The sequence below is a fragment of the Trachemys scripta genome, chromosome 2 (assembly GCF_013100865.1).
Source record: "Trachemys scripta elegans isolate TJP31775 chromosome 2, CAS_Tse_1.0, whole genome shotgun sequence".
NCBI lineage: Eukaryota > Metazoa > Chordata > Testudines > Emydidae > Trachemys > Trachemys scripta.
In genome coordinates, this window is record NC_048299.1 from 90,505,475 (window position 1) to 90,529,170 (window position 23,696).

At 42.5% G+C, this 23,696-nt stretch overlaps 1 protein-coding gene across 2 annotated transcripts in view; it reads left to right on the top strand.

Moving 5' to 3' along the window:
- SUGCT (succinyl-CoA:glutarate-CoA transferase) overlaps positions 1–23,696 on the top strand; it is a 491,880-nt gene that overhangs the window by 180,186 nt on the left and 287,998 nt on the right. For both annotated transcript variants that reach the window (XM_034761248.1, XM_034761249.1), the window contains exons 10-11: positions 14,182–14,253; positions 18,634–18,731. In XM_034761248.1, coding sequence (XP_034617139.1) covers positions 14,182–14,253; positions 18,634–18,731 — 170 coding nt within the window. The remainder of the gene's footprint in view (positions 1–14,181; positions 14,254–18,633; positions 18,732–23,696) is intronic.

Sequence of the window (23,696 nt, forward strand, 5' to 3'; positions counted from 1 at the left end):
GACCAGAACTGTAAGCAGTATTCAAGGTGTGAGCATACCATGGATTTATATAGTGGCATTACGATATTTTCTGTCTTATTATCTATCCCTTTCCTAGTGGTTCCTAAAATTCTGCTAGCTTTTTTGACTGCTGCTGCACATTGAGCAGATGTTTTCAGAGAACTATCTACAATGACTCCAAGAGCTCTTTCTTGAATGGTAACAGCTAATTTAGACTCCATCATTTTGAATGGTATAGTTGGGATTATATTTACCATTGTGCATTGCTTTGCATTTATCAGCACTGAATTTCAGCTGACATGTTGTTGCCCACTCACCCAATTTTCTGAGATCCCTTTGTAACTCTGTGCAGTCAAGGGACCTTGTCAAAGGCTTTCTGAAAATCCAAGTACACCATATCCAGTGGATCACCCTTGTCCATTTGTTGACCCCCTCAAAGAATTCGAAGTTTGGTGATTTCCCTTTCCAAAAGCCATGTTTATTTTTGCCCAATAAGTCATGTGTCTGATAATGCTGTTCTTTGCTGTAGAACTATAGAATTCCTGAATAAGCCATTATCCCTCTACACCAATATTTCAGTCATAAGATTTATTTCACCAAGTTTCAGTGATTCTAGTTAAGTCATAATTTAGCTTTGGTCATAATACTTCCAGTCTTTCCTATTTATGCCCCATACTCCTTGCTGTTGTGTATAGAGATCTAAGCTGTTGAGCAGATTCTCCTCTCCTCACTATTTTCCCTGTTGTTATGCCTATGTCCATATTTTCATTTTCCATTCGCCACCCCCCCAACCTTTAGCCATATGTTAAGGTTGCCTTTTTACGCTTATTTGTGAGCTTTTGTCACCTGCTCCACTTTGAACCTAGTTTAGAGCCCTCCTCCCTAGGTTGGTGAGTTGGTATCCAAAGATGCTCTTTCCCTTCTTGGTGAGATGGACCTCATCTCTTCCCAGCAGTCCTCCTTCCTGGAACAGCATCCCATGGTTGAGAAAGCCATAGCCTCCCAGTGACATCATCTGCACAGCCATGTATTTATCTCCAGGGTGCACTTTTCCCTGCCTGGGCCCTTACCCTCTACTGGGACAAGGGTCAAGAACACCACCTGCAGTCCCAACTCCTTCACCCTGAGCCATGAAGTCACTGCTGATCTGCTCAAGGTCATACCTGGCAGTATCACTAGTGGTCATGTTGATGAGCAGCATAGAGTAGTGGTCAGAGGGGCAGATGAGCCTCGGCAACCTTTCCATGATGTCCTGGATGTGGGCTCCAGGCAGGCAGCATACCTCCCAGGACATCACGTCATGTTGGCAGCTGTATGCCCTCTCTACCCCTCAGGAGTCCCCAAGCACCACTACCCTTCATCTCCTCATCTGGGGTGCAATGGACGTGAGCTTCTTAGCCTTAGGAGCAGGTGGCTCCTCTTCCACAGTCATTGAGGTCTGCTTATAACCTCCTTTCAACAGTACAGCATACAAGCTCTTGACCTCAAAGGATGGGGCACTTGGGAGGGGAGTGGAGCACTGTCTGCTGCCTAAGGTGGCCAACAGCCAGTCTCCTCCCAACAGAGTGGCCAGTTCTGCTTCCTCCTCTGATGCTGCTATAGTCATCTATAGTTAGCTAGCATCCTTTGTCCCAGATGTTTCCATGTGTGTCCTGGTGATGAAGTCCTCATGCTCCCGGATGCTACCCAGATGAGCCACCTCTTCCTGCAGCTCTCTGACCTGCTTCCTGAGGGACTCTACACACACCTCTCACACTGGTTGGGTAGTTCCCCCTTCCTGGCTTTCTTTGGCAGGGACATTCAGGCTGTATTCCCAGCAAATGAAGACCAGGATCTGAGTAGAAGTCTCCAGGGTCTGGATGCCTGTCTGGCAAGGGGCCTCACAGGTTCAGGAAGAGGAAGAGTTAGCAATATTGTTGGCGCTGTACTGTTTTCCTCCCATTGCGGGTTCTTCATTATAGAGTATCTGCAAGTTAAAAGGGGAAAACAAAAACAAAAACAAAAAAACCCACCCCAATTTCCCTGTCTTCCTCCTCTGGTGAACTCAGCTAGCTAACTCCTTTAGTCTCCCAGCTGCCTTTGTCTAACCAGCCACATGTCTCTGTAATAGTCTATGTACTCTAAATTTCAACAAATGCAGACTCTAGTGAACCAATCAGGAAGTGATTCCCAGAGTCAAAATCATGCCACTGAGAATGCCCAGCCTCTCTCTCCAACATGATTAAATCTGGGGATTGTTAACTCAACTGCCCCTAAAGTTGCAGCTCACAAGGGGAGCGGTTTTTCAGCTCGTCAAACCGTTTGTAACTGTATAGATCAAGATGAACATTTTGAATTTTTCCTGGGAGTTAATAAGAACCCAGTTTGTTTGCCAAACTTCTGATTGATCTTCAGGTGTAGCACTACATTGCAATAATCTAACCTTGAAGTCACAATGAGAATGTATTTCAGAGTCAAAGTCTGGATGTAAGGGGAAATTAGAAGCTTCTGCAGCTCCCACCCCTGACTTCAGGAGCAGAAGGGTGTAACATTTCCAAGTTTTGAACTTTTTCAATGAAGGATGGGCAAAAACTTCAAAAATGACAGGAGAAATTACCTGTGGGGACCCTCATGATCCTTCATGCAACCCACTACCATCACTTCTATTTTATCCAGATTAACTTTGCTCTCATCCATGCCCTAATTTCAGCCCCACATTGAGAAAGCAAATAGACTGCTTATCCAGGTCTGTTTGTTTTCTGGGTACAGATAGCATCACAATCCAGATCAACTCACTTGCTCCCAAAATAGTCTCATACCTGTTGATCATATGGGTGAAAAAACTGAGTCCTACGATATGCTGCACAAGAAACTGCTCAGTGAAGACAAGCAATTTCCACAAATCAACCTATGAGATCTCTTGGAAAATAGCAGAACCACTTGTAAGCTGGGGACTACAGGAGATTCAACAAAAACCTAATGGTCAACAGTGTCAAAGTTTTCGGATGAATCTGAAAAGAATCAGTGTAGACACCTGATCTTAGTCCATCACCTGGATGAGATCATCGACCAATGAGAAAAGAGCAGTTTCATGTCAAACTCAGGCCAAAAGTCTAACTGAAAGGGATCAAGAAAATCTGAGGTTTCTGTTTGGCTCCATGCTTGTCTGTCTACCATCTTCTCAATAATCTTACCGAACAAGGAAGATTAAAGACAGAGTGTTAGTTTGTGAGATTGTCAGCGTGGAAAGATTTTCTGAAGAGCTTAAAATATAGATGGACAGCAACTTGACTTGCACTCAGAAGTGAATATAAAGCCGGATATGTTTTGTCAAAGAACTATGGATAACTACAGACAAAGACATCTGGGTACTCTTTCCAGATGTGCTACTGATTTACAGTGTGACCTTCAAAATACTTAGACCTGGTCTACTCTTTAAAAAGTTTTACTGGCATAGTTATGTCAATTAGGGGATGTGATTTTTTTTTTAACTGACATAGCTATGCTGGTAAAAGCCCTGCTATAGATGAAGTTATGCCAGTATAACTTTGCTTATACCGGTGTAGCTTATGCTGGTTCCCAGTATAAAAACTTTTATACTGATAAAATTGCATCCTCACTACAGTGTTTTGCTGGCACAACCATAATGGTATAACTATACTGGCAAAATCTTCCTACTGTAGACAAGGTCTTAGTCTGTGTACTTCAATTCCCCATCTGTAAAATGGGTCAAATACTGCTTAACTATATTTGTAAAGCACTTTGAGCTCTATGGATGGAAAGATCTATGTTAATGCCTGTTCGTTTCGTGTGTATATACATTTTCCCCCCACCTCATTTTAAAATAGTATTTTGATCTCTAAGTGCAAGAGTTAAAGATCAATGTTTTAAGTATATGAAAGTTGGCATTCTAAGCTTTCGGAGGGCATAACACCTTGGTTTCTAATTCCAGTGATTCCCCAGTTATTGGACATTAAAATAATATTGGATTTGAAATGGATATGGGAGAGGGAAGGCAAGATGGTTGTCAATAATATCATTTTAAAATTCTATATTTCTAAAAGTACTAGAGACCAATAAAGATGAAATACTGTAGGGAAAAAATGGGATTCTCAATTTTACAATGGTTTAGGATGGATATGTAATAGGGATAAGCATCTAATTCCCTGAAACTCCATGTGAAAACTCCAGCCTAAATCATTAATTTCATCTCACAAATGTTACTTTGACAGCTCACTAGATATTATTGATCCTTCCCACTAGCACTGAGGCTTTGGTCTGGCAGTGCTTTTTCGGCACAAGTTCAGGATTTAATAGTGTGCATCCTGAATGTCTGACCAATGCAGTTTTTAAATCCTTGATTAAAGATAAAGCAGTATTTTAAACCACAACAAACTACATGCAATAAATGGAAATGAGTCTGACTTAAAACCACAAATCAAGGAAGTTTGGAGTCAAGGTTGAATTTTATGAACATCCATCCTTAGCTCACTATATTGTGTCTACGGAATGGTATGTGAGATCATTTATTGTTTGAGAAACTTACAATTTGAAAGATCTGTAAAATAGGGCAGAGGCATGTTTGCAGGGTGGTGTGAGGGTTTCTTGCTCTGCCTTTCCTCATTCTGTCTCTGAGTTAAATGGAGGATTTCAATCTTTAGCACTATTTAGTTTAAAAATCTCCTAGACCAGATTGTGAAAAGTCCAGATTGGAAAACACACTCATGTAAATTTGGTGTGAACTTAAGTGGGGTCTCATGTAAAAGACCTAAGCATTTTTTTAATGAGGGAGATTAAGAGGAGCCTGGTTGTCATTCTGATTCCTCTGCCTTCATGCAGCAGTCTCACTTAATGTGCTGCTTCTCTTGATTGGCCTCTACAAAGCACTCACCACTTCTTCATAAAGGGTCTGTTTTAAGCAGGACCTTTAAGGTAATTGAATTGGCTGTCTTATTTTGTGAGTTTTGGATTGCTTGTGTTAGGATCTGGTTCCCACCTTGAAATGCCAATCTGGTTGGCAGAACATGGGTTGCTTGAATCGTATTCAGTATTAAAATCTATTCCAAAGGTCAGTTTTTAACTCCAAACCCACTTGTAGAAAGCCAAGAAACAGAGGTGGGGGACAAAAATAATGAGCCAAATTTTGCTGTCAGTTTCACTTGTATAAATTCAGATCAAATCAGACAAGCCTCTACAGATTTACACTAGGGTACTTAAGAGCAGGATTTGGTGAATTGCCTTCCAAATGATCCTAAGACAACCTCAATTTTGACCAATCAGGTTTATATCTTATAATTGTTTACAAGGTCCAGGAACTAGTTATTATTATTTGTATTGCAGTAGAACCTAGAGGCCCCAATCAGGATCAGTCCTTGTATGTATTTTATTTTTCAACATAAATGTTTCACTGGTTTTTGTTTTGCTTTTAAATCAAAAAGAGCAATGTCATCAGGCCAAAACATCATGAGAAGTTCTAAAATAACCATTGTATGAGAGATAAAAGGTAAAGAAACATAGTTTGGTTTCAGGCTTTTGAGAGATTATTATAAACATCGAGGAAAATATTATTTTTAAAATAGCTCAGCTGTGCCCTGTAAAACCAGTAAACGTCTGTTTTAATTCCCATATAAGTAGCAAATGGCTGCTCTGTGTGTGTGTGCGCCTTTTTTTCTTAAATATTGCTTACTGTATAAGACCCTGTTTGCTTAATTTCAACCTAACTGAATTTTTATGGCCATGCCGTAAACCTCCTATAAATAGAGGCTTAAATGGAAATGCTGACATAACCTTAATTACACTGGCTCCAGCACGATACTGTGATTAAAGTTTATTTACTTTGCATATGCGTGTGTGTGTGTGTGTGTGTGTGTGTGTGTGTGTAAATTCATTGTTGAAAAGCTAATGGAAAACTAATGTGGCAATGGAGAATGTGATCCAGTGCACAGTGTTTTATTTCTTGGCCATCGAAAACAGTGGGGGCATGTTTACAATATCAAAGAGCTTATTTTTAATTTAGGCATGTTAATAATTTAGAAATCATTGTGAAACTGAACAGGTTTCCCACTTTTAAGCTGTTCACTGTTCTTTCATAAAGTGTTTATACCTGGCAGCACTCACTGTACGGTGGCTGGTGAATGTAGTAGTATATTCCATTCAGAATTGGGAAAAGGGGAAAATCTGCTGCATGAACATGAGCTTCTCTATCTAATGTTATAGTCGGGCTGTTGTATTTTTCTTTTCTGGCTGAATGAAATATTAAAAAAAAAAGCCAACAGATTTCTCCCCAAAGTGGTTGTACAGCCTAAAACCAGATATACATCCTAAAACAGATCTCCATTGCATCAATAAAACTATTATAAAGTAACCTTTATGAAATTCTCCTCAGTGAGCAGTCTTCCTAACTGACATATTTATAATACTGAGGAAGTGACTGAGATAAATCATTTAGGGCATTGAAAACTAATTTAGTAAACAGTATGTTACAACTCTTTTGTGTGCAAACTTTGAACTCTAAGAAAACTGTCCATAAGACACATATTGCAGAGGACAATGAGATTGTCTCACTTTCTACCTCCACATTTTCTTTGAAATCATTTGTCTTGGTAGCACCACATTTAATCTCTGCTATTGCTAGAAATGGGCCTGAACTAAAACCTCAGATCTTAGGCAGTTAAGGTCTGTATCTGAGCCGTTTGACTCAGACACGTCGGGTTATTACATGTGGAGTGTCACCAACTCTTGTGATGTTATTGTGACTCTCGTGATATTTACTGTTTTACTTAAAGCTCCTGGAGCAGAGAATCTCAGCTTTAGTTACATAAACAAAAACAACGAGGAGTCCTTGTGGCACCTTAGAGACTAACAAATTTATTTGGGCATAAGCTTTTGTGGGCTAAAACCCACTTCATCAGCTGCATGGAGTGAAAAATACAGTAAGCAGAATATATATTATAGCACATGAAAAGTTGGGAGTTGCCTTACCAAAGGGAATGTGCGGGGTGTCAGTGCTAACAAGCCAATTCAATTAAGGTAGAAGTGCCCTATACTCAACAGTTGACAAGAACGGGTGAATACCAACGGAAGGAAAATTATTTTTGTAGTGCTAATGAGGCCAATGCAATCAAGGTGGCCCATTTCCAACAGTTGACAAGAAGGTGTGAGTATCAGCAGAGGGAAAATTACTCTTTGTAATGACCCATCCACTCCAAGTCTTTATTCAGGCCTAATTTGATGGTGTCCAGTTTGCAAATTAATTCCAGTTCTGCAGTTTCTCATTGGAGTCTGTTTTTGAAGTTTTTGTTGTTGAAGAATTGTCACTTTTAAGTCTGTTATTGAGTGTCCAGGGAGACTGAAGTGTTCTCCTACTGATTTTTGAATGTTACTATTCTTGATTTCTGATTTTTGTCCATTTATTCTTTTGCGTAGAGACTGTCCGGTTTGGCCAATGTACATGGCAGAGGGGCATTGCTGGCACATGATGGCATATATCACATTGGTAGATGTGCAGGTGAATGAGCCCCTTATGGTATGGCTGATGTGGTTAGGTCCTATGATGGTGTCCCTTGAATAGATATGCAGACAGAGTTGGCAACAGGGTTTGTTGCAGGGATTGGTTCCTGGGTTAGTGTTTTTGTTGTGTTGTGTGTAGTTGCTGGTGAGTATTTGCTTCAGGTTGGGGGGCTGTCTGTAAGCAAGGACTGTCCTGTCCTTATTTGTTAAATAAACAAATTACCCTCATAGTTGTGGAGAAGTGCTTGAAAATGTGAACCAAGTAAATCCCAAACACTCAGAAACCAAGAATTCTAGTAAAGGGAACCCCAAATGTTTTTCGCTTTTAAAAATCTCTTAATTTGTAAGCCAGTTCCTGAATATTTTCTGGACTTGACTTGTGATTTTTGAATGTTTGGGGCTGGCAGTACTGCATGTGCATTTTGAAGATAGAAACAGAAGGGAATATTAAAAGAGGCTTTGATTGGACAACTTGATTGGGAGATTGAAATCAGTGGTTCCCCGCTCTTTTTTCTTCTTGTTTTTAGTACATGCACTGTAATTCTGAATACAAGTGATCCATCCACCTGAATGCATAGTTGTTTTGTAATATCTATAGCCATACCCTCAAAGGATAAGACATTGACACTTGTGTACACCAAATGTCATGTCACATGCAGTCTTTACTACTGTTAAAACTTGACTAATGTTTATGTTACAAAAAAGGAGTAGATTGATTTTAAGTTTCTTTCTCCAAATCGTGCATGTCTAAAAATAGAGACAAATTTGACAGTGGTGCAGGGTGGTAGGAAGCCTGGGGCAAAGGGTGAACCAAACCTAGTATTTAAAAGGATCTTAGTTTGATAAGATCATGTATTTTGCAGAATATACTGTAGGCGGAAATGTAGGACTTGATTTTCACAGGTTCTGAGCACCTGAAGTTCTCGCTGACTTCACTTGGAATAGTGGTAGTTACTGACTCTTAATAAACAGGTGTTTCAAGCTGGATGCCCAAAGATTGAGGCCCATAAAATTGGTGCACTCTTACAAAAAGGTGGGCCTGAGTGGCTTGCCAATGGCTACACAGCAATTGGATCTGATTCTCAGCAAGTAAGGCCTCCTGATTCTCAGTGCTATGCTTAATCCAAGAAACTATCCTGGTAGCTGTGATGTGACACTATAGTTCATGCTGGGATATGGCAGTGGAGTGGGAGCCAAGTGGTACATTTAAGGAAATCTAAAGAGGAAAAAGGTAAGCTCTTTGTTTATATGCTGAATGCCCTGCTTTAGTCTGCTAAGTGAGGGCATTCAGCATACATTGCTCAAGTCTGTGAAATTTACATTTTTTATTTTGGCTGTTTGCTTTTACTAGAAGAGAGCACAATGTAGGCAAATAGTTTCAAACTGTGTGGTCCGTATGATTTATACATACTGCTCAGAACTACCATTAACCAGATTTCTTGGTCTCATTCCCATTTGTTATAGTGTAATTAGGTATCACTTAGCAGCAAGAGAGGTGCCCTTTCCATTAGAGAGAAAGAAGGGAGCTCCTTGATGCTGAAGTATAGTTGAAGCTTTCATTCAAAGAAATGTGTAAAGGTGTGGAAAAGATGTGGCAGATTTACCCCATTTTGAAGGGTTACCGTAGTTCTGGATCAATTATTGTCTGCTCTGTAATAACTTTTGGAAATTAAGTTGGAGGGGGAGGGAGAGGAAAAAGAACACACTCTGTAGTTCCTTTTGGCTGGCAGCTGAAAAGTGCTCCTGCATAGGTCAGCCAACTTCTGAATACATCACCTTCTTGTTAATTGCAGCCTTTACGTAGCACTGTGACTAGAGAGCACTAGTCCTTATGTGACCTATGCTGCTTTGGCTGAAATACTGCAATGGTAACTTAAAACTTCAGTTGAAGACAGCTTCTGCGACAAATTAAAGGCAAAATGGTAGTTTTTCCATGGTCCAAATCACTAGAAACCAGATTCTCAAAGGAGCCTCCAAAATTACAAAACGTGTGAGCACACCCATTTGCACCAGTCAAGTGCTGCATTCATGCACACAGCAACTACCTCTTACTGAAGCTATGTCTACACAACCACTTATGCCAGTATAATTTATGTCTCTCAGGGTGTGAATAAGCCAGCCCCCGCAAGCAACATAAGTTACACTGACCTAGGTGCCGGTGTGGACAGAGCTACGTCATTGGGAGAAAGAACAGGAGTACTCGTGGCACCTTAGAGACTAACAAATTTATTAGAGCATAAGCTTTCGTGGACTACAGCTCACTTCTTCAGATGCATACGAAAGCTTATGCTCTAATAAATTTGTTAGTCTCTAAGGTGCCACAAGTACTCCTGTTCTTTTTGCGGATACAGACTAACACGGCTGCTACTCTGAAACCTGTCATTGGGAGAGTTTCTCCTGCCGAAATAGGTGCCACTGCTCGTTGGGGGTCGATTAATTAAGTCAACAGGAGAGCTCTCTCCCATCAACTTAGAACGGCTACCCTCAAAAGCTTACAGCGGCGCAGCTGCAAGCTCTCTAATGTAGCCATAGTTTAAGGCAGGGACTGTACCTAGTACGATGAAGCCAGGATTTCAATCTGGGCCTGTTAATGAATCATTAATACTGGCTGGCTCAGACTTATCCTGGGCAAGTAGTGTAGGTCGGAAGGGGAAGACCTATTGAGGATCTGTTTGGGATTTGGGATACTGTCCTCTCCTTCCATAAAGGGGGTCTTTCCCTGTTTGTCTGTTTAGTGCAAAGCCTTATGGTCTTATTTGGACTTATTAACCCTAAACAACCAGATAGCAACCAAATATCTTTCGTCCACTTTCATCTTGCTAGGAACCTTGCCCCTTCCTCTCTGATGAAGATTTGACCACAGTGATGCACGTGTTTCTCATCTCTAGACTAGATTACCCTGATTTACTGTACTTGCTGTTGACTGTGCAAGCACTGCTATGAACCCAGCTGGTGCAACAGGATAGGCTGCAGTAACGTATGTCTCCCCCATCCTCCTTTCCTTCATCTGTCTCCTAATCTGCTTTCAGTGTCACTTCAAGGCTTTGTTCCTGATTTTTAGGGTCATCAGTGGACTAAAATACTCCTGCATCTGTGACTGCATCTCCATCAATCATGTAAAGTCAAAGGGACTTAAATATGTACTTAAGTATTGTCCTGAATAGGGACAGACTGAAGCATGTAGTTAAGTGCTTTCCTTTGTAAGAACTTCATACTTAGTAATAGGAACTAATAATTTCATAAAAACGTTTAAAAATCCCAATACATTCATGTAGGTATCTCTGTCTTAAAAAGTGAAAGGTACAAACAAGTAGCAGTTAATAATGGTCAATCACCAAGGGTTTTGGTGGTTTGGTTCAGGAAAGCATGCAAAAATTAGATGTTTACCTAAACTTATCCTAACTGTTTTGGTGTAGAAATTGTCTTGAAATGCCTTAGAAAGAGCAATGAAAGCACACCCATTCTCACAGTATATTGATACTTCACCATCCAAACAAAACTATTTTTTGCAAGAACTACAGAGCTCCACAGGAATGAAAACAATCAGCACCACCACCACAACAGCTAACTAACCACTTTGACCTCTGTGTTTTGGGTTCAGTTGAAGTATTGATTAAAAGCTGGGTCAGTTTTTCTTTTATTTCAACCATCTTGTCCCTCTCTAGTAGTAGTTAATATCTTTTGGTTCCTTAAGCCCAACAGATTTGTTTGTAGAAACCCACACCAGATATGAAACATTTGCCAAAGATATTTTACTTATCTATGACGGTTGCTGTACAGCATTTGGTTGAAATGTATAAAGGGGCAAATAAACGCAGTAGACTAAGATACATTAGCTAGGCATGTTCTTTGGTTAAATTCCTCACAAGTAACTGATAAATTTTGAAAGGCCACTGGAAGACAGTAGTGGAAGGACTGGTTAGTTCTGACTAGAACTTATCAGCAAGTCTGCACCCACACTGTCACTAAAATGATTCAGGCAGATTACTTTTTAGGATTTGGCCTTTAATTTATGTGTGTTGGTGAAATGTGCTTTGTAACTATCTCATTGAACATAAAATCTCCTTCCTGGTAGATTGTCTGCATAGAAGCCTCTCAGATAGTGCAGAGTCTCAGAGAAACCATGCATTGGGATGTCCCATCTTCCATCTCTATTGATTCCATGAATAAGCTGTGAAATAATTTTCTTGTCTATATTTTAGTAATTTTGTGTGTTTTGTCTTTACCTACTATATGCCCCAGAGTTCAGGACACCTAGAGTAGCAGTTTGCATGTAATTCGTGTCATATCCTATCATAAGCCTTCATTCTTCCAAAAATAGGGGAGGAAAAAAGACTTTTGCCTTGTGTGAAATGCCTTTTATTGCACTAATTTGAAATGATTCGATGTGATAGACAGCAGTTTATCAAAACAAAATCTCATTAAAGTCTGTTTGCACTTGCCCTGAATCTCCTTTGAATAATACGATAGTAAAGCTTTCTGTGACCAGACAGTAACCTGCGGTAACCTGCGGTGTGTGTACATTTATGAGTGATGAATAAAACCATTGTTATCATTCTTAAATGTTGGCATCAATGCTGTGCTAATAACATTTGAAAGTTTCTGCTTTATCAGCAACAACTACTGGCAAATAATCAGCTGTTTTGTAATGGGACGCTCAGAAATAGCTGCTGAAGGAAGTTGAGTAAGCTTCATGCAAAAAGACACTGCTGCATTTATGATGATACTATTTTTGTTGAGTAAGGATGACATGGCTGTTGTTTTTGCTTTTTAAATATACAATGCAATTAAGAATGATCAGTTTTCCCACACATACCACAAAGCCACTGAAGCATAAATGCTAATGACTGGACCCCCTTAAATTTTGAGTGACTTCCGCCGTTTTGGCAGCTTACAGTTATGAATGCATGTTTAATACTGCTGTGTGGCTTGTCATGTGACTGCAATTCTTACAGAGATTGCATGTGCCTCAGAGGTAATTGCTAATAAGTACCAAACACTTTGTTTTAAGCCATAATGCTGATTTTGAGACTATTTTGGAATATGTATTTATTGCAGTTGTGTCATCTTTCATGCAATGTGTACCTTTTTTTAATGCGAAAAGTTCTTTCCGTGTGTATGTACATATTCTGTATCTAATAATGGTGGCACCAGTGGAGACCTCAGGATTAGAAATTGCAAAGCATGAAGGTTTGTAGAAGAATTTGTCATTTGCATTAATAGAGAAATAGCACGTGATCACATAAATAAAAATGACTGGGTTCTATACATTCAAAAGAGCACATAGAAATGAAACATTAACTTGTGTAATGTGTGTGTGGCTAGTTTTCGAGTATATAGCATCAACGAAGAAATATTGCTATTTGGACCGAGAGATTACTAAAATAGACTCATCGTGTTGCTGAAGATTATTTTTTTTATCATGACAGTAGTATTGGACACAATTACTGCTAGAAAAGTCAGAATCTTAATTATTGATACTTTTTTGTATGCAAAAAAGTGGTTAAATATTGCTAGGTTAGTCCTCGATAAGTGCTGTAGTGTTTTATTTTTAGACTAAAATCTGCATAAATAAATGTTTACATGATAAATGTTAAGGAACCCTTTAGCCTTGCATAAATCTTTTCTAGGTTCTTCTTCCCAAAGTTTCTCATTGTCTGTGTCTCAGTCTGAAAATGCAGTAAAAACAGTTAAACATATACAGGCATGCAGAATATATATATTAGTTTAGGGCCAAATCAACAGGAGTTTTGAATGCTTGCGACAGAGTAAGCCTACAGGATTTGGCCCTCATTTTCTAAGTGAGAATCTTACAGTCAAGTGGCCAATTATCCAACTGGAAAGTTGCTTTTATACTTTTCTCTTTGACCTGTATAATTCTTTCTGCTAGGAAGTGCATTTTATAGAGACAGTAAGCAAGTGTTGTTCTAAGTGTAGCTTAGTCACTTGTGTCTCAGCAGGTTAGGCTTTGTCTAAACACAAAAATTATAACACTTTAACTATACTGTTATAGTTAAAGTGCTACACAACCTTGAGAGTGGATGCAATTACAGTGGTATAAAAGAGCTGTATGCTTCTATAACTGGTTCCTCTGTGTGGAGGGGAATAAGCTATACCAGTATACGGCACCTGTATAACTCGATCTTCACTAGGGGTTGTACTGATTTAACTATTTTGGTTTAAAAAAAAATCACCCTTCCAACTAAAATAGTTATACTGGTATAAAAACTCTGTAGACCAGACCTTAATGTTGCATAAGAAAATTGCTTCCTGAGAACATACAGTGAAATTTGCCCCTGTGCATAGAATCAGCAGAAGGCCTATGTACCGTTTAAGCCCCAAGTTTGTGCTAATCCTCCGCATACTTACACAAATCATAGATGTAACTCAAACAGCTTAAACCCAAGTTACATATCTTTGTACTAAGGAGAGGAGTAGCAGATAAAATAAATCTGTTTGCACTGTCAGCCTTTAAAAGAAGACCTGCCAGAATGGGAAAAATCAAAGGAACTTCTTTAAATTACTGATTTTTTTTCTCACGTTGAACAGCTTTTATAAAACCATAAATTGAATTTGAACATAATGGTTCACTTGCAAAAGACCTTTGGAAATTCATTACAGGGCCAGAACTTGAAAGATAGTCGCATGCAGTATATTTTAGTCATAATTTGACATCTCTGTTTGTTTTTGTAGGCTTTCAAAACTAAGGATGGCTACCTGGTGGTGGGAGCTGGGAATGATCAACAATTTGTCACCGTGTGCAAGGTAATGATGTTTAAGATTGACAATATGAGGTATTCGCATTACATTAGTCTTTCAGCTCTGTAAAGAAAAGCAAATAGCAATAACTTTTTTTTTTAATGTTGCATGTTGTGAACATGGTGATAGTGGATTAATAGCATGATTTTCAGGGATGCTCAGGACCCAGTAGCTCCAGGTGATGGCAGTGGCAGTTGTGGGTGCTGCACACATTTGAAAACCAGGCCATAAGGTTTGGAGAGGTCTAAATTGACCAAAAATACTCCTAGCCTTGTGGGTAGTGAGCATCGTATAAGGGCACGTCTTCACTAGCAGCAGTGCTTTAACATGACTTGTGTAGTCACGGCATAGCACTGGGAGACCACCTCTACGAGGGGAATAGCTACCAGCACTGGGAGCACGGCTCCCAGCGCAGGTGCACTGTCTACACTGGTGCTTTATAGTGCTGAAACTTGATGTGCTTGGGGTGTGTTTTTTCACACACCTGAGTGAGAAAGTTGCAGTGCTGTAAAGTGCCAGTGTAGACAAGCCCTGAGTCACATGCTTGGGCCCTTTTGAAGAACAAAGACCAGATGAGTTGTGTCATTCAGTCCATGCTTAATACAGCCATAAATATGCTACAGGTGGGAATTTTCAGCTAGAGATGGGGGAATCTTGTGGGATTCCACTGATAGTATAGTGCAGATTCCTTTGGAACACAATTTAGTTTGTGTGGGAAGCCAACAAACATTGAAAAAGGGGCATTGTCACCCTTTACAGGACTATGGGCCCAGTTCAGCAAGGTAGTTCAGCATTTCCCTAACTAACTTTAAGCATGTTACTTGAATGGGACTACTCATGTGTTTAAAGTTATGCATGTGCTCATATACCTCACTGAATCTGGGCCTAAGAAAAATACATCCATTTTCTACCTCCTGTTTCTATTGAAAGTTCCCAGGAGAATCTTAGATTAACTTTTGAGATCTCAAACCTTTTATTACCTGTCTTTAAACACAGTTCCCCCCCATCTCCAATGAATAAATTTGAAAAAAAGAAAAGAAAGCAAAGTTATTCTATCTAGAGAGTAGTTTAAGAGACCTTTGAAAAATCAGGGTTGTACTACATTACTTAAATCTAACAACAGCCCAATAAAATAGGTAAGGGCAATACAGGGATCAGTCCACCCTCTTCTAGGTGTTTAATGGTGCACAGTAAAGCTACACAACAGTTTAAGGCAGGAAGATTAAAAGAAAAAAAGAGGACTTCAACCAGTTTAAACAGTAAGGGAAATTTAGATAAACATCATGTAAATTACCTTGTTGGAATTGAGCCAGAAAACCAGGCTTACTACTCTTCTAATTTTATGAAAAGTGCCATGAGAACTTCAATTGTAACAAATGGTCCAGGTCTTCATTTTATATCCCATCTTAAAGCGTTAAATACTATTAGAATAGGCTTATGCAAGACATTTCAGTATCTCCACAGTACTGTACTGCCACAGATGTGCAAAAATTAAAATTTTCCATACACAAGGGGAAAAAATGTTGGTTTAGTTTTGAGCAACAGTTCTCATTGCGTTTTCATCCAAATCAGTTTTCATATCCTTATTTAGAAGGACTAACATTGCTACTCTTAAAGAATAATTATCGAGACAAACTGAAGCGGTTAAGATGCCCAGAAGCTCAGTAGGAATGCCTAGTTTCAAACCAGATGTAATGTTGTTAAAACTCTTAAAGGTTTGTCCCACTTTAAGATAAAGGTTACTTGTGGAACTAAAAAACGTAGGGAAAGGGAAGAGGTGATAAATTAAGAGTACTTTAATTGCCAGAAGGCTCAAAATACTTAAGCTGCAAGATGGACTCTCAGTAAATACAGAGAACATTAATTCAAATATTTGAACTGGTATCAAAGAGCCTTATTATGAAGGGTCAGTGCTAAAAATATGGAACATACGGAAGCTGTTGCCTGTGAAGACATTCACTACAGAGATGTAGCAGCCAGCCCAGAGCTGTAAATGATTACAGCCTTTCTGCCTCAACCATATGCTTTTGGATAAGTAATCTTAAAGAAGAAGAAGAAGAAGAAGAGGAGAAAACCCACAAATTATTTGTTGAGCTAGATCTTTTGATATTTGATTAATTGCTGAAGACTTTCTGTGAAACTTCTCTATTTTCCACACACAAGCATAGAAGCAACATGTTTCATATTGATCAACAATTAAAAAAAAATGTGTTCTAACATGGGGCTACTTGGATCTAAATGTGAATTCTAAAACAAAGACACATTTCAGGAATGGGCTAATGTATATAACAAAAGAAAAATCCACAAATTTTGGAAATGAATAGTCCAAATGTATAATCTCCAAACACACATTCTTAGGCATTTTGAAGACCAGTTCTAGTGCAAGTGTGCTTGAAAAGTTAGGGAGTGAGGGGAACAGTCTAACTTTAAAATGATCACAGTGAAATAAACAAAACAACAATGGCAGGATGATACACAAAGGCCTTGTCTACACTACCAGGATAAGTCGACCTAAGTTATGCTACTCCAGCTACGGCCATGTCTACGCTTACCGGGGATTGACACTGCTGCGACACTTCACTGCTGTGAAGACCTGCTTAATCGACTGCAGAGCGCTCCCTGGTCGACTCCAATACTCCACTGGAACGAGAAGAGTAAGGTAAGTCGAAGGGAGAGCATCTCCCGTCGACGCAGTATGGTGTAGACACCACAGTAAGTTGACCTAAGCTATGTTATTCACGTAGCTGGAGTAGCATAACTTAGGTCTACTTACCGCGGTAGTGTAGACAAGGTCTACATGAATAATGTAGCTGGAGTCAACGTAGCTTAGGTCGACTTATTGTGGTGTCTACATTGTGCTGTGTCGACGGTAGACGCTCTCCTGTTGACTTACCTTGCTCTTCTTGTTCCGGTGGAGTACCGGAATCGACCAGAGAGCGCTCTGCGGTCAATTTAGCGGGTCTTCACTAGACCCGCTAAATCAACCCCCGCTGCATCAATTGCAGCAGCGTTGATCCCCGGAAAGTGTAGACATGGCCAAAGACAGGATGAATTGCAGATAAAAGGATAACTGTTAGAACTTGTGTTTATCACTCACATGAACAGTCATTCACTCAGAGCTGGACTGTGACCACACCTGATTCACGCACACAACTAAACAGTCATCAAATGATAATGACATTTAGTCATTGCCAATCTAGATGAATAGAGATTAAAAGTTAGAGGCCAGATCTAGAGATAACATCACCCATCCAAGAGTCAGTTTTGTTATGGTGGTAGATATGAGGCATCCTTGAAAATATTTATCATGTTTAGATGGTGATACCTTGCAATGGCCAAGTGGAACCAGGATCAGCAAACTAGAATTCTCTCTCTCTCTCTCTGTAAGCAAGATGGAGAGAACTCATATTATCTTTTTCTTTTTAGGAATTCTCCCTTTCCCTTTATAATGATATAGGAGTTGTTTTGATTTTGTCTTGTGGAACACAAATCATCCCATTAACTAACATCGATCTATTCATCTGTCTATCCAAACAAATGCTGAGGTTAATACAGATATTGTAGGTCTTGATAACCCATATGGTCTTCTTCTGTCCTATTAATGTTCCTATAAAACTGCCAAACTCTTGTTGCCACATTTTTAAAAGTCCTTTTTCTGTCTAATTCCACTTTGTCGGTGCATTATCATTAAGTTTTCAAGATGTTAGGTGGGTGTTACTTTTACAAGATATATTTTTCCTTTTTATGAGGTTACACCACCTTTTTTCTTCATTAATACTTCACTAAATAATAATAAAGAAAAATGACATCCCAAAGGAAAATGTTTGCTTTTTATTGTCGTTTTAATACAAAACACTGAAATGGAAAAAGAGCCCACTAGACATAGCATTTCCCCTATCTACCAGAATTATCAAATACAATCAGCATATCTTTCTCTGTGATCCTGTGACACATAACTCAGTGTAGCATGGTCCCAAGGAACTGACTCTTTTTACAGTGCTATGTGTATGTGTCTGTCTGTCTCTCTACTGTTTCCCCACCCTGGCCACAGTTACATTCAATGTTTGTAATGTACGAGAATGTATAGTATCAGTGCCTAGAGACACTGTTAATAGAAAGAGCGATGGACTGGGATTTGGGTTTCCAGTTCTTTTCCCATCTCTTCCCCAGCTTGCTGATGACATTGGGTAGGTAATGTATCCTCTCTCTTTCTTCATGGTTGTTTTATTTTTAAAAAGTTAACTAAAAGAAAGGGTGTTTAGCAAGTTACCTTATGTCCTTATTGTTGTATCCTTGGGACCTATGAATTTGCTTGGCTGCACAAATGGTCTTTACATTTACCTGCTAAACGTGTTTCTTATTCACTGTATTTTTGTTTTCATTTAGATCCTGAATTTGCTTGAAGTTAGTAAAGATTCCAGATATAAAACTAACAAACTCCGAGTGCAGAACAGGAAAGAGCTTATTGAAATATTATCAGCCCGGTGAGTTTATTAAACTGGAAAATATTACCATAATATATTAATCAACATGGTAATGTACAAAAACGTTGTCTCATAATTTGCAAGTTTGCCACTACTTTTAATCTTTTGGAGTATTTTCTTTTTGTAATTTATTTAGACACTTACTCCTTTTAAAAATGTTGTGTTTCATGTATCGGACTAGTAAGTGAGCAAGCAGCTAAGTAATAGCTTTACAGTAAAGTTACACCGTGGCTTCAGTAACCTGGATCTCATTTAAGAAGGCAGTGCTTTCCACGTGCACTTCTGGTCGGTTGTGGATAAGGGTCACTCTTGGACAGAAGGTTCTTGGTGTTGAATTTACTGCCTTCAGGGATGGAGTTTAAAGTTTATTCTGAGGGCTCTCAGTTCCAAGGGATCTTCTACTTCGGAGATCTTAATCTACTGTTTCTGCATTGAGTTAACCTAAGAGTTCCTAGAAGACCTGCAGGCATTTAGTTCAGATTTTCTAAAAGACCTGAAGGTCATCCTGGTATGTTTAAGATCTCATGTCTGTGGACTCCTCCTCTACTTAGATGAAGAAGATGGTGATTATGAAAAATAGGAGGAAGAAGACTGCCAGGACCAGCTATTTGCTTTGTGTCCTGTTCTGGATAAGAATGTGGGCTACCCATCTGTACAACCCAACACAGAGAGAACTTCAACAGCTCTCAGGACTTGGAGTGAATAACAGAGACATTAAGTCTTGAGCTTTCAATGGTCCAAGCAAAAGAACAACCAATATTTTGATATTTTAAGACTGGGGCATGTGTCAGTGCCTATAATTCTCTATTATTCACAGAGCAGATTATTTGTACACTAGAGAATCTCCTTTCCACTTCACCTGGTTACTATATGTTTTGGTACCAATTATCTTTTTTTTCAGTTGCAATGAAGTGGAATTACTTTGCACTCATGAGATCCTAAAGAATATTTAATTCTTTCCTGAGTGATTGCTCCTGTGTATTCCACAGTAGGTGTATGTGCTCGCCACTATGTGCCAGAAGTTTTTCCCCTAGCAGTACCCGTAGGGGAGCGCTCCAGTGACCCCTGGAGTGGTGCCTCAGTGGCGCGGTATAAGGGGTGCTGCGCACTCCCCGCATCCTCAGTTCCTTCTTGTCACCAGTGAAAGTGCTTCGAAACTGCTCTGCTCCATCTTTGCTGTAGCTCATCCCCAAAACTGCTTGTTCTTTCAGTGTATGGTACCTATAGTTAGTAAGTTGTTTAGTTAGTTTAGTTTAGCTAGAGTGCCCGGGCCGGGGCACACCCCATGCCCCGGGTTTTAAGTCGTGCAACACTTGTAGGTGATCTGTGCCACTGAGTGATCTGCACACGGACTGTCTACGCTGTTTGGGGGAAACCCATCTCGGCGATCACTGCAAGATTTGCCAGTCATTTAAGCCTCGGACAAAGAGAGAAAGGGACATTAGGCTCTGGGCTATTCTGATGGAGTCGGCGCTGACCCCGGCTCTGGTGCGCCACTCTGAGTTGGCACCGGGCACCATGGTCTCGATGTGTGGCGACCCTTTGGCGCCATCTACTAGTTGGCACCGCTCCCTGTCCACAGGGCACGTCAAGAAGGCCAGAAAGAGGCCTTCTTTGCGGGGGCACTGGAGTAAACCCGGGACAGAGGCTAGACCCATGTCGGGCAGTCCTTGATCCCCACTGGTCTCTAGGCCTCCAACTCAAGTTGAGCGGAGTAGCCCGGCCTATTTGGAATCAGACCTCCCCGGATGTCCGGATGCCCTCCACACGGAGGCGCTGCAGGCGGCCTGGGATGTTATGTCCATGCTGGTACTGGGAGCACCGCCGATGTCGGCCCCGCGCTCCAGAGGCAAGTCGCCGCTGGGATCTCTGCAGTCAGCCCCGGCTCGGTACCAGTCTCGGTCAACGGAACGTTCCCAACGCTGTTTGCCGCCCAGCGACTGTTAAGGGCAAAGTCCACGTGGATCACCCTTGACGCCCACCAGACTGTCTGGTTGGGTTCCGTCTGACCGAGACTCTTGGCATAGCTCCACCTCGAGGAGTGAACACCAACAGGACCAAGGCAGACAATGCCAAAGGTCCTCGTCTCGGAGGGGCTATCGCAGCTGTTCATGGCATGAACGTTGACGTCATTCCCATTCGTTATCCTGCTCCAGGATCCTGCCACACCATTGCCTCCACAGTCTCGGGCATCGATTGCCGGCATGCGGCCGCCCACCAGAGGCAATCACGGAGCAGCTGTTACCGACAGTACCGGTCCTCCATGTCGGGATCACGGTCCCGTGATCGGCATCGCTCCTGGTGCCACTGATCCTCCCGGTCCAGGGACAGTGGCAGGTCGTATGTCAGCCTGGACTCCCTTCGTAGTCATCCATTGATGGGCCAGGCCAGCCAGGCCGAACAGCTGGCTCTGCCGTGCCACATCAGGTGCAATGGCACTGGGCCCAGTGGCCAGCCCAATGGTACCAATAGGCACCGTGACCCCCAACGCAGCCCCCAGTGGGGGCTCGCTCGGTAGCCGGAGCCTCAGAAGGACCATCGGCCTCCCTCTCCAGACCTCCAAGGAAGGAGTTGGTGGGACGTACATCCTCGGCACTGTGCCCGGAGACTGACCAGGCGGTGGACCCTCGGTGCCAGTGGACACACAAAGTACTGCGCCGGCCTCTTCACCATCCCTGGATGAAGTGATTACAGCCCCTCCTCCCTCCGTCCCACAGGAGGACTTTAGGGCCCACTAGGAACTCTTTCAAAGGGTGGCATCAAGACTCCATCTCCAAGCAGAGGAGATGGAGGAGCCCTTCGGACTCCCTGTTTAATGTATTGTCCTCCTCGGCACCTGGCTGGGTGGTCTTGCCTCTCCACGAAGGGGTGGCGAAAATTTCAAAGGCCCTGTGGCAAACCCTGACCTCATTGGCCCCCATCTCTAAGAGAGCAGAACGCAAGTACTTTGTACCCGTGTGAATACTTATACACCCACCCTGCTCCTAACTCTCTGGTGGTTGAGTTGGTCAACCATGGGGAACGGCAGGGCCAACCAGTCCGTACCCCGAAAAATAAAGATTCAAGGAGGCTGGACTCATTTGGAAGAATAATTTATTCGTCCTCAAGCTTTCAGTTACAGGTGGCGAACCACCAGGCTCTCCTGGGCCGGTATGAGTTCAATCTGTAGGGCTCCCTGCCCAAGTTCGAGGACTCCCTCCAGGAGCACGACAGGAAGGAGTTCAAAGCACTGATGGAGGAGGGCACAGCGGCTGCCAGGGCAACCATGCAGGCAGCTTCGGATCCAGTGGACATGGCCGTGCGGTCCAGGGCCTCCGCGGTGTCCATGAGAAGGGCGTCATGGCTCCTGCTCTCTGGGCTGTCCAGTGAGGCACAGACCTCCCTGCAGGATCTCCCGTTTGACGGCAAAGCTCTGTTTGTGGAACAAATGGATACAAAGCTGCATGGCCTGAAAGACTCCCGCACGACTCTCCAGACTCTGGGACTCTATGTTCCGGCTCCGGCTAAACCTAAGTTCAAGCCGCAGCAGACTCCCGCTCAGGCCACCCATGCAAAATACGAGACCGCTTATAAGAAGTCACAGGACTGTAAGAGGCACCCACAGAGGTAGTCTCAGCCTGCCCCCCAGCCTGGGTCCTCCAAGGGGAAGCAAGCGGGGAAAATGCGGTTTTGACAGGACGCCTGGGGCGCCTTGCCAGTTCTCATCAGGGATCCACCCTCAATAAAGCTTCTCTTCTCCAATCGGTTGTGTGTTTTCCTCATGGAGTTGTCGTGGCTGAGCTCGGACTGATGGGTCCTCAACACCATCTCCCGGGGTTAAACCCTCCAGTTCACTTCCTCCCCGCCCAACCACCCCCTGCTCCCGTCCCTCCTGGGGGACCCCTCGCACAAGGCTCTGCTCAAGCAGGAGGTGGGGCGGCTCCTGGGCCTAGGAGCGATGGAAGTGGTACCGGGGGAGTTCAAAAGCAAGGGGTACTACTCCCACTATTTCCTTATCCCGAAGGCCAAAGGGGGGCTCAGGCCCATCTTGGACCTGTAAGGCCTGAACCAGTACATGGTGAAGCTCAAGTTCCGCATGGTCTCCCTGGCCTCCATTATCCCCTCCCTGGATCCCGGGGATTGGTACGCCGCCCTCGATCTACAGGACGCGTACTTCCACATTCATATATTTGAGGGGCACAGATGCTTCCTCCGTTTCACGGTGGGGCAGGAACACTACCAATTTACAGTCCTCCCGTTTGGCCTGTCCACTGCCCCCTGGGTATTCACAAAATGTATGTTGGTGGTGGCGGCCCACCTCAGGCGCTGGGGAGTCCAGATCTTCCCCTCTCCGGATGACTGGTTAGACAAGGGCAGCTCCTGGTCGCAGGTGCGGGATCACGTGGCACTCCTCCTGTCCACATCCGCCACTCTGGGCCTGTTGGTAAATGACACCAAGTCCATGTTAGTCCCGGTACAATGCATAGAGTTTATCGGGGTAGTCCAGGATGCCTTGTTGGCCAAAGCCTCCCTCCCACCAGACAGGTTCGAGACCCTAAAGGAGCTCATCGGCACAATCACAAGGTTTCCAGTGACAACAGCCAGAGCATGCCTCCAGCTCTTGGGTGCACATATGTGGTCTGTCATGCCAGACTCAGGATGAGGCCCCTCCAGCTCTGGTTGGCCTCGGAGTTCTCCCAGGCCAGGGACAGGATGGACAAAGTCCTCATGGTGCCCGAGCCAGTGATCACCTCCCTACGGTGGTGGTCCGCCTTGAGAAACATGCTCCAAGGGGTCCCGTTCAGGGGCAGGGTTCCATTGCTGGAACTAGTGGCCGACGCGTCAGACCTGGGATGGGGGGCTGTAGCGGGGTGGTCACCCGTTCCGTCCCTGGAAGGGTCAAAGCCAGCCCTGGGATAGGGCTGAGGCTGCGAAGCAAAGTCTGGGCTGATTGGGGAAGGCAGTAACAGCTGGGCCCAGGCCCCA